This window comes from Aspergillus thermomutatus (assembly GCF_002237265.1).
Source record: "Aspergillus thermomutatus strain HMR AF 39 chromosome Unknown NODE_81, whole genome shotgun sequence".
NCBI lineage: Eukaryota > Fungi > Ascomycota > Eurotiomycetes > Eurotiales > Aspergillaceae > Aspergillus > Aspergillus thermomutatus.
In genome coordinates this window covers 96136-107414 of record NW_020798130.1, presented here as the reverse complement: position 1 = coordinate 107414, position 11279 = coordinate 96136, and the positions used below count along the sequence as shown (strand labels likewise).

General features: G+C 49.8%; 4 protein-coding genes across 4 annotated transcripts; 1 reads left to right on the top strand and 3 right to left on the bottom strand.

Moving 5' to 3' along the window:
* Positions 1–409: 409 nt before the first annotated feature.
* On the bottom strand, positions 410–3774 carry CDV56_108280 (ATP-binding mismatch repair protein PMS1; the record flags this gene model as incomplete). The annotated part of the gene is made up of 4 exons (XM_026761899.1): positions 410–3351; positions 3411–3497; positions 3576–3672; positions 3742–3774. 4 exons carry the CDS (start codon positions 3772–3774, stop codon positions 410–412), a joined length of 3159 nt encoding a protein of 1052 aa, XP_026614915.1.
* A 348-nt stretch (positions 3775–4122) lies between these two features.
* Positions 4123–5752, bottom strand: CDV56_108230 (serine incorporator domain-containing protein; the record flags this gene model as incomplete). The annotated part of the gene is made up of 4 exons (XM_026761849.1): positions 4123–4839; positions 4900–5488; positions 5569–5648; positions 5702–5752. 4 exons carry the CDS (start codon positions 5750–5752, stop codon positions 4123–4125), a joined length of 1437 nt encoding a protein of 478 aa, XP_026614914.1.
* Positions 5753–6554: 802 nt separating this feature from the next.
* CDV56_108153 (putative MFS transporter) lies at positions 6555–8437 on the top strand (the record flags this gene model as incomplete). The annotated part of the gene is made up of 7 exons (XM_026761772.1): positions 6555–6587; positions 6649–6781; positions 6846–6950; positions 7012–7636; positions 7706–7721; positions 7773–7890; positions 7950–8437. 7 exons carry the CDS (start codon positions 6555–6557, stop codon positions 8435–8437), a joined length of 1518 nt encoding a protein of 505 aa, XP_026614913.1.
* Positions 8438–9722: 1285 nt separating this feature from the next.
* On the bottom strand, positions 9723–10770 carry CDV56_108080 (putative GATA transcription factor (AreB); the record flags this gene model as incomplete). The annotated part of the gene is made up of 2 exons (XM_026761699.1): positions 9723–10442; positions 10540–10770. 2 exons carry the CDS (start codon positions 10768–10770, stop codon positions 9723–9725), a joined length of 951 nt encoding a protein of 316 aa, XP_026614912.1.
* Positions 10771–11279: the final 509 nt, after the last annotated feature.

Below are 11279 nucleotides of genomic sequence, written 5' to 3'. Positions count from 1 at the left end.
AGGCGGGGATGGTGGTGAATGGGAAGAGGAAGGGGAAGGGAGAGGAGGATGGGAAGACAGGGTGGTTGAGGTGGTGGTGATGGGTCGGTAGCTGGTGGATTTTTTGATTCCTTGTTTCTTGGTTGTATATAAAGTACGTGAACTGCGGTCTTTGCTTGGGCTTCATGTGCAGGATGTCAAATACTTGGTGATACCACTGATGGGCAAGAATGATCATCAACTTTGGACAAGAATTTGGGAGATGAAGTCGGCCTAGTAGATTGTGGGTTATTCTGTAGTGAAGGAGACACTTTATCAATGAAGTCTCGAGGACGACATTCCATGCTCATGGCCTTTCATGGCACATTATATACTCCACCAAAACGAAAGTATATCCAAAAAGAAACACGCCCAAAATCTGTGCACTGTTCTATACCTCAGCCTCTTTATCGCCTTCTGTCGTGTCTTCCTCTTCCTCCGCGCTCATTTCCCCTATCTCTTGATAATAGCTCCTCCATACAGCCAAGCGGTCGACCCCGACCTGGCTACTTTCTTCATCTTCCTCCTCATCGTCATACCCAAATTCATCCCATTCGTTCCATTGACCCAGAGTCATCAAATGCCTCATGGTTGGTCGTCCATGGGGACAATTCCATGGTTTGTCGATCGTCCCCATATTCCGCACAACCCGAACCATCTGTGTCTGGGTCAAAGATTTCCCGATCATAATGCTGGATCGGCATGCTCGCATCGCAAACATCTTGCGTACTTTACTCGGGCGCGGGATATGGGTCTGCACGGCAGACCCGGTGTTGCTGCTTGCGGGCATCTCGGACAGCAGAACAATAAGCTCTTCCAGATCTCGTACACCGAATACAACTTCCTTGCTCAGCGGCAAGGAGATCAGCTTGCAGCGCTGGCCGATTGGCTCGTTGCCACTGTCGTCGACTTCGACCACAAATCCGTTCTTCTCCAGCGCAGGTCGATTCTCGATTACAATCTCCTCCTCAACCGCGGTGAGGTCGAGTCGTTTGGGCTGGACAAGGCGCTGGTTCTGTACCACTGTCTCAGCTTGAAGTCGCTCAAAATTGAACTTTTCATCCGAAGCATGCTGGTCGATAATGAAAAGCTCATCCTTGGACTCTGCCGAGCCATCTTCCGAGGAGCGGGTGGCTAGGATAAATCCGAGATTAAATTGCCCAATAATGCGCATCCTGGCGAAATCATCCTTAGTAACCGTCAGTGACAACCGCTCTTCTACTGTGACTGCCGCCGCAGTCGCAGTATCCTCCTGAGTGTAGTCCACATCCCTTCTATAGAAACGGAGGCTGTGCTGAACCTTGTTCATCTGGCTCTCAATCCTAGAGAGCGACCCGTCAATGGTGCTCACCAGACGTGTCGTAGAGTCGCGATGAGCAGCCCCTTTGTTCAGCTTGTTTGCACGGTGGATACTATTCTCCTGAGGCAACACTGCTTTTTCCTCTGCTTGTCGGATGAGCCGCTGCACCTCGGCTTCTTCATGTTTCTTCTTCTCCTCATCATTCATCGTCTCCGCAACTGTAGCTTCGGGCCCGTTGAGCTCATCATCCGGCACCTCTGCGGTAGGGACATCAGGATGGGAGCTATCATCCTCCTGATCGGACGGACAAAATGATCGGGAGCCGTCTTCGGAATCGCTGTCCATGATCTCTTCATCTTCCCCTCTTTCCTCCTCCTCCTCCTCATCCTCCTCAGCTTCACTGCTGCTAGCTTTCTCTATCTGCGATCCTGGAGCTGCAAAGGCCCTCATATGTTTACCAAAGATGTTAGGACGAGAGGGAGTGTGTATCCTCCTCTTGCGGTCCAAGCCTCCACCGGTAGAATCAATTGATCCTCCGGTCCTTTTCCTAGGTATTCCGCTTCCTACCATGGACGTAATTGTCTTGTTGCCAATGGTGATAGTGGCAACTTCAGCCGGTATACGTCTGGGTCGCATTCGATCGAAGGCATTCTGTATGACATTGGGTGTCTCTTCGGGTAAATCTGTTTGAGTTGAAGGGGTGTGTTGTCGATAGAGCTCAGAATCGTCCTGTGGCGTAGACTGCTCTGCGGCATCCTTCGGTGACTCTGGTTCCTTGTCTGACACCTTGTAAAGTTGGGGAGTTTGATTGGATGGTGTACCATCCTCTGGAACGAATAATTCACTGTCAACCGTCCTTGTCAAGGATTCAGCCCGACCAGCGGGGGTATTTGGCGCTGCAGTTGAAACCGGTTGTTCTGACTCCTCTCTGCGGACAGGAGGCGAGGATGGAGTCGCTCGTTCCTGCTGTGCACCAAGGTTACTCAGAAAGCTTTTCAGCTTAGCCTGAGAGCTCAGCTGACTAGATTCCGTGTCTTCTTCATCAGCGGGATGCTCTGGCTCTCCTCCTGCCATAGCCTCCTTCTCGCCTGAAACCCTACGAGGGGTACCTGCCTGCAATATCCCCAGCTGCTGTTTCGGAACAGGTTGCTTATAGCCAGCTATTTGAGACTGAGGGACAGTCTGATCAGCCGCTTCGAACATTTCCGTAAGAGACTGCTTGAGGGAATCGATCAATGCTCCCGCATCATGCAGCAGAATTGTGCGTTTGTCAGGGGACACATTCACATCATAGGCATTCGTGTCCATATGGAAGTCCGCAAAGACGAAGGGAGACTGCGACACATTGAAAGACTTGTATACCTCATTAAACGCCTTTGCGATCTGCGGCAGACCACAGGGCCGGGAATTCACAAAGAACATTTGACGATCGGGCGTTTGCCTTCCTTCACCAAATACTGGACGGGAGATGTGCCCTTTGACCTGAATTGCATTGAGCTCCCCTTCAGCTGTCCGCCTCCCTGCAGCGGACGGCTCAAATTCCAAGGTCAAGTCGAGTGGGATGAGCGCCAACAGGGTTTTCGCGCCGTAGACATTCGCAATATTCTCCTTTGTGGTCTGGTTGCCATTCGTCGAGAAGACCACCACATTACGATTCTTTCCTACCGAGTTCCGGACGCTGAAGCGTACCCCCGTGCTAATGCAAGCATAAGCATGGAGCAGATTCAAGACCTTGCCATACTCTCTTTTGATGTTCTTTTCCAACTCCCGACGGCGGACGGGGAGTTTCTTGAACAAACCCTCCACCGAGGCTGTTGTGCCCTTTTGGCCCGCGACTATTTGGGTCTTCGACAGCTTCCCCGATGTTTCGAATTCGAGCTTAGTCGCCTTGGGAGCTTGGTTGGCTTGCGCCGTGACGATGCGAAAATCGGATACAGCGCATAGGGACGAGAGAGCTTCGCCTCGGAAGCCGAAGGTGTGTACGCGGGAGAGATCCTCGAAGGACGAGAGTTTCGACGTATAATGTTTCAGAGCTACCAAAGGTGAGCAACACTCCACAGTCAGACCGAAATCTCTGCCAAGGGAAGCTTACCGACGTTCTCATAGTTCTCTGGTGCAATTCCACTTCCATTGTCTTGTACCTCGATCGACTCCAGCCCGTTGTTCTTGAAACGGACCTCTGTCCAGAAAAACAAGAGCGTGTCAATATGCTATCGGTTGCTCAGGGCATATCTTTGATGGTTTTCCATAATCCTACCGATTGATGTTGCGCCAGCATCAAGACTGTTTTCGACCAGTTCCTTCACAACGGAGCACAAATCGACAATCACCTGACCGGATTGAATCTGGTGAACCTGAACGCCAAATAAGGAGATTAGCGGACCGGACTCTATTCCACCAGAGATGAAGAAATTTAAGCATACCGAACGGGCCTCGATGGCCTTGATAGTCGCCATATCATCCCATGGTGGCACCAGTCAGGTTGACACGGGATTATGCGCGTCCCTCGGCCACTTTACGCGGAGTTCGTTATCGGTGGCTGATAAGCCAAGCAATATTCCCATTTTATGGTCTAATGTCGACGTGCGACTACAGTGATTCCAAATTTGACTACAGGGGTAACCTGACAAAAGGATAATCTGACAATTCTCTTCTTGTATCTGACGCTCGAAAACGATCAACGATGAAGCAATTCCTATACGTATAATGCGAAACGAGTGAAATAAGGGTACACACTTCTCTCAGACGCCAAACTCCCAGACGATATCATCCAATTGATGAATGAGCAAACAACACCCTTCAGCCTAATAGACATCGAAACGATCTGGCAGAAGGACGGGGGCAATCAGAGTCCACAAGTAGATCGCATAGCACACCCAAGCGCTGATGATCTTCACCCAGCTAGCCCAGTATGTTCTGCCCACGGGTGCAAAGTCCTCTGTGGTCTCAGGATCCAGACGCTGAGTCAGTAGGGTAGCTACCCAGGTCGTAGCCAGGAAAAATATAATGTGGAAAAGAGAGTAGTTGTATTGCGTTGAGCCCCTCTCGTCGTCCTGAGTATTATAGTCATCGGACTCATCGTCACTCTCGTCCAATGCGCTAGCTGGCAAACTACCGCTCTCCACGGCAGCACGAAGAGCCTCAGCACGCATCTCACGGCGACTAGGCTGCTGAGTCACGAGGCCATGTTCGTTGTCGTCCGTTCTCAACTGCGCGTACTGGCCATGGCCGGCTTGAGACCCTAGCATAAGACTTTGGGTGGCAGCACGGGTCGTGGTATATGCAATAGTCGCCATAGTCACAATGGCGCCCAGAACGACGGTGGCCGTTCGCGTGCCTCGGGCGCGGATCAGAGGGTTACATTGGCGGTCATCAGGTTCCATCGAAACGGCAGACATGGTCAAGTACGTGCAATAAACCGTCACCATTGCCGCCTGCGCCAACCCAGCTCGAGGATTGGACTCCTGCACCACAGGCTGAACGGACACAATCGAGATGATGAGAAAGACGATGAGGTTGATCTGTGAAGTCATATGAGTTCATGGAAGTCTTCTGGTTCAACTTGAGGGAACACAACTCACCGTAATAGCTGCTTGATTCATAGAGCAATGTTTCTTAGCGAAGAACACATACATCAGGACGGTCATCGCAATCGATGCAATATACATGCCGAGCGTTGAGCCTATGAGCAGCCCGCGCCACAGCCGAGAATCATTGTCCTCAATCTTCTGCAGGCAGAGTTCAGCCCATGAGTGCGCCAGATCCACCAGAAGAATGAGTCCGAGAAGGAGGAAGAGCATCGCGCAGAAGAAAGCGATGTAATGACCGTATACGAGGAAGAACGACTCCGGGATGAAGAACGACACCACCACGAGGGCAATCCATAGGATGATCTTGGGGCCCCAGAAACCATTTTGCAGAACTGCCCGACCATTTCTGGACGATTGCACGCCAAGCAACATAAAAGCGAGAATGAGATGGAAGAGGCCGAGACCGAAGTTGATACGATGAACCGCCACCCAACCATGACACTCTTTCCCGTCGCATCGTATTTCCATGTAGTCTAGCGTCATGTGCTCCAACTTCTTCAGCGCCCATGGTGTAAGCATTATCCAGGAAACGATCGAATTGATCAAGAGAATGAATGCATAAGCGATTCTCGTCATCATACTGTTGATGCGGCGAACAAGCGTTAGCGACTCGCTGATTCTCCTCACTCTTTTGAACTGATTTTAGTAAAGGATTGTTACCTATTCTGAAACTTTCCACAAGCACTGCAAACCGCTGAACATGTTGCGGCTCCACAACACGAAGTTGCGACAGTGATGAGCTACTCCAGATGTCAGTGTACCTATCTGGAAGACTCCACCAGTAACAACGTACCGTACTGGCGCTCGGGATGGCCAGCAGAGGCAAGGACAATAGAGCTCCCATGTTGTCGTAATCTTTGAGCCTCTATCGGGTGTACCGAATGGGATATGGCCTTCAAATCAAAGGATCAGATGAAGAGGTGCGATGATGCAGCTCGAGGTGGCTGCGATCAGGAAGCTGGAATTGGAGAGATGCTGCTATCGTCATTGCGCATCATGTGACCGCCTTTCTTTTAGTTGCCTGAGTCATGTGAGGGTACACGTAAGCGCAGGGTATCGGCGATAACAAACTGACATTCGATGATAGCGATAGTACGTACACTTTAGGCCACTCAACCTGTCTCCAGACTCAAACTGTTCCGCTCATTATCACTTTCATCACCTCTCTCCTTTGGTCTCTTCCTTTGTCCCTACTTTAATTGTCTAATCATACTTACGAGACGGTTCACTGGCATGAACTCGCTCTAGTTTGTCCGTTGAAAATAGATATTTCGGTGATTGCTCTCCAACTCCGATCCATATCGCAGGCCGTCCCTTGACATCTGCGACCAGATTGATATCTGCTCCCTGCTTCTGCAGAGATCATCTGAAGGTCTTTTAAAAGAACTCATGTTTTAGAGTCGAGTTTCAACAGACGGTGCGCCGATTGATAGCTATGACGGGCTCAAATCATCAGTCGACGCGGATAATATCCGTTATCGCTGGAACACTCACAGCACTTGCCTGTGGTACTAATGTATGATCATCCGTCTGTTGATTTCCAATTCTTCTTCGTCTGTCACAAGAATCATCGTAGAGTATATGTCAATTGCTGAGTTCTCGAACAGTATGCATACTCCGCATGGGAACCTCAATTCGCGGATCGGATGAAGCTCTCATCAACAGAGAGTAACTTCATTGTAAGCAATTCGGCCTGCATTCGACTCAGCTCATAAAAACATCAAAACTCATTTCTATCAGGGTGCCGCAGGTAATCTAGGCATGTATGCGTCAGGAATCCCTTTGGGATTGCTAACAGACGCTCGGGGGCCACGGCTTACAACAATCTTGGGAGCCATCTCCCTCGGCGTCGGGTATTACCCGATCTATCAAGGTATGACTTATGATTCTCGTTCAGTGGTGGACTTTATGACTGATGTGTCATTGGCTGTAAACAGCATATGTGCATGGGGAAGGGTCGCTGGGGGTGGCAATGCTGTCTTTTTTCTCTTTTCTCACTGGCTTTGGAAGCTGCTCGTCGTTTTCCGCATCTATCAAGACAGGTATGTGTAAAGAACAAGCGCGGTCTGTTGTGGTACTAAAGCTGAGAATCATGGGAAACAGCGGCTTCCAACTTCCCTGATCATCGAGGCACAGCAACTGCGTTTCCCCTGGCTGCATTTGGCCTGAGCGCCTTCTTCTGGTCCACGGTGTCTGCGATTATCTTTAAGGATGACACAGGCAAATTCCTTCTTCTCTTGGCCCTAGGAACCTTCTTATTAAACCTTGTCGCTATACCATTCCTCCGTATCCTGCCGCCCCATGGCCCATACCAGCCTTTGTCACATCCGAGGGACCCCATCGTCGACTCCCGGCCGTTGCGTACTACTAAGTCCACTGAACTACGATCTTATCAGGAAGACTATGATGAAGCAGGTACGCAAAGTTCTAGTGTCTTTGAATCACAGCCCCACGTGCACGCCCGATCACCCTCACTCGCCTCGAATTCCCACCACCATCATGTCAATAGCCCGGACAACGACGAGACATCTTCCTTGATGTCTAAACCGACCTCGAGGTTGTCTCGAGATACCCTGGATGGATTCCGCGCAGATGAAGATCTGTCTCATGTGACTCTCGACTCACCTCACCCAGACCTTAGAGGCTTGGCAATGCTGCCGAAAGTAGAGTTCTGGCAACTGTTCCTCACAATGGCGCTTCTTTCTGGAATTGGATTAATGACTATCAAGTTGGTTCCCTCCCCTAGCCTCATTCTTCTGACCCTCTAAGGCGAATGCTAATCCTTACTTTTTATTAGTAATATTGGCAACACTGTAAGGGTATCTGGTGCTATTGTCCACCCGTTCTTCTCTAATGTCTCGTAGGCCAAAGCTCTCTGGAAACATTACGATGACAGTGCGAGCTCCAAATTCATTCATCAGCGACAGGTCATGCATGTTTCCATCTTGTCTTTTGGCAACTTCATTGGCCGCCTCTTGAGTGGTATGTCGCAGCTCATCTGTCCATATATGGTCTGAGACTATATCTAACCTTATCTCTAGGCATTGGGTCTGACCTGCTAGTCAAGAAGTTGAACATGTCCCGATTTTGGTGCTTGTTCATTTCTGCAACTGTGTTCACGGGAACACAACTTGCGGGAGCCGCGATCTCGAACCCTAACCAGTTGGTCATAGTTTCGGGGTGCACCGGCGTCGCATACGGATTCCTTTTCGGTGTCTTCCCATCGCTGGTAGCTCATACATTCGGAATTGGAGGTCTCTCTCAGAACTGGGGTGTGATGACCCTTGCACCAGTTCTGAGTGGTAACCTTTTCAATCTAATCTACGGCGGCATCTATGATAGACACTCGATTGTTGACCACGATGGCGAGCGAGACTGCCCGGACGGCTTGGGCTGTTATCAAGGTGCCTACTACACGACTTTCTTCTCTGGCGTTGCCGGAATCGTTGTGTGCCTGTGGAGTATCTGGCGCGAGCACCAGATTCACAGAACATTTCACAAGAAGGTCGAACATGACCGTCTCGCCTGATAGCTTGCGAAATTCGAGGATTCCAGACGATTCTCTTGAGCGACGTCCAAGCCTCGCGTGACGTCGCATTCAGTCCTATCATCCCATTATCTTTCCTGACATTCTCTAATACTTTTTCCTATAATTTTGTCATGACTGTTTCTGGGCGGTTATATAGACGGTGAGGCTTAGAACGGGTCTGCTTACAATTTTTTTCCTTCCTATCTCTTCATTCTCTGCTTCATCTCAGCCCAATTTCTGACACCATTGATCGCTCCATGCTATTTCTCCCTTTCTGAGCAGGTTTCAGATACCGTCTTAAATCAATGCACATACGCCTCGGACCGTTTCTTCACTGTCAGTTTTCAAATAAACCTCCAGATTTCGAAATTTCTTATAGTATAGTCAAAAGCTGTAAAGAACTGGGGATAGATCGTGAATTTACAGGGAACGCCAACATCGTAACTGACCAAAGAGAACCTTTTCGTCAACTGATTAGAAAAAGAAATATTGAAAAACTAATAGTACACTGGGAGAATAAGAATAGCAAACATGGATGAAGTCATCAATCGCCAAAGCTGAGGTCTTCGGCACTTCGGCTACCCAAAAAGACAATCAGATCCCTCGAACAGCAAAAAAGAGAGCGAAAGACATGCTAACATGGAGGCGAAAGGCGATGAACGCAGGCCACGCACTGTATCATCCCTGCTTTCCCTCACAGGATGATGAAGGGGAAACGATGTGCGATATGTAGAGGCACCGAGGAAATATAATACCGTGCCCTGCACTTCTGCACCGACCATTGTCTCTAGTTGTCTCACTCTTTTCGACTTATGACCGATCCTCCGTGCACAATGGAGAACTCTGGCGACGCAGAGACAAGGCTCTGGTAATATAAATCAACAAATTGATTGCGGTGGGAATAATTAGCAGACAGAGTAGTGTTCGAGATCCACTCCTTTTTTTCCTTTCCTTTTTTTGGAAGTTTAATTTTTTCAAGCATCGTTCGCTCCGCGAAGTGCTTTTTTTACTTTTTAAGAAAGATGGCTGGTGGGAGGATGTCATCAAGAAGAAAGATCAGATAAACCTGCCCACGAACGAGTCGAGAAGCAGACAACAAGAAAGGGGAAGGATAAGACAGATATTAGGTCAATCCGACTTATATCCAGCCAACGACAATACTCGTAAAGGGTATCAAGAAAGTTCAGGAAAGTCTGAGAGTGTAGCGGGACGGGGTACTTTTTATGTTTTGAGTGTTGCAAAGGTCGGTGCCACGCTTTCCACGAATAGTTGACCGGTTCCTGGTTTAGATGCTCTTCGGCGACTTCGTTGGCGAAGCGGAGGACTGTTCTACCACGTCGGACAACCTTATCTTTTTGGACAGGGGTTCGCCGGGACTGTCGTTGTTCGCCAAACTGTTCAAGTTGGCCTGGTCGGCTAACTGCCGCTCAAGATCACTCAGGCGCCGTTTGAGCTCTTCTTCTCGACGCTGCGCATCTTCGAGAGACCGACGAAGACGCGCTTCCGAATCTCGGACGATCATCTCGGACCGGCGCGCGGTCGCGTCGCTCTGTTCGAGCTCCGCAACACGGCCCCGAAAAAGCCCATTGATGAGTTCCAATTCGCTCACGCGCGTTTTCAATGATGCATTTGCTGCAAGGAGTCCCTCGTATGTCTGCGGTGCATCGGCGTGACGGTCTATCGCTGCCGAAGAGGTCGAGGTGGGAGACGGTTGATGCAGCTGAAGGGAAGGGAGGGCATTGGACGGATTTAGAGTATGGTCGGCGAGGGTGACGCTGTCGAACATGTGCTGGGGCGCAATGTTCGAACTGTGTTGATGTTGCTGTTGTTGTTGCAAGGCAGAAACTCCGGGGGTGTCAGTTCGGGACACTGGTGAATTGGACCGATCCGAATGGCCCGGTGACGTCTTTCGCGATGCGCGACGATAACCCTGCGATCCCAGAGGAGGTGTGCCGTCTTCCGACCTCGAGGTCGAAAGACCGTTTGCATCTACAGCACTGCTGGACTGAAAGAACGCGATGTCAGAATCCAGCGACCCTTATCTCCGCCAGGCCGGGGGTACAATGACGAGATAAGAAAATTTTTTAGTCATCAAGACTCACCTTACGCTTAGGGCCTTGGCCGGCGGTCTTGACTCTATTGCGACTCTTGATCACATCAGTCTTGAGGCTTATCGGACGAGGTCGGCCATGCAACTTGAGAAACAAGCCACAGGCGTTGCAAAGGACCGAGCCGAGTTCGTCTCTTCGCCAGAGCGGCGTGGTTGAGGTACCACAATTCTGGCAGACAGGCTGTAATTGAGGGCGCTTCTGGTCAGTCAAGGTTGTCGCCATAGTTTTGCGAGATCGCAGTAATTGAGAAGAACTGGGTGAGGAAGAGGATAATGGTGGGAGTGAAGCGCCTGATAGTGGATGGATTTGGAGGATGTGCGATGATGGGGTGATAAGATCGGGAGAGATTTGATGATAAGAAACTGGCAAAAGCGGGTGGTGTGCGGGTGCAGCAACGCCAAGACCGTAGATAACAGAGAGGGAGAAAACCAGCAGAAAAAAAGGCTGGGAGAGCAATAGTGACTTGCAGATAAGGCTTGAATCCACACATGCGATAAGAACACTCTGTCAATGTTATAATTGAATTGACTGCTAATTCACTCACTGGATTATTGCCTTGTCCACCAGTCATAGCTGCGGGAGATGAGGTTGCGTAAGTCATATTGGCCATGGCTAAATTTGCATCGCTGTTGGAGGCACTAAGCATGTAGGATCTTGTCAGCAAAGATAACCCGACTGACTGTGATGATGTACCTGCGATCTTCCCTTTTCAATCGGGATAGACGCAGAAT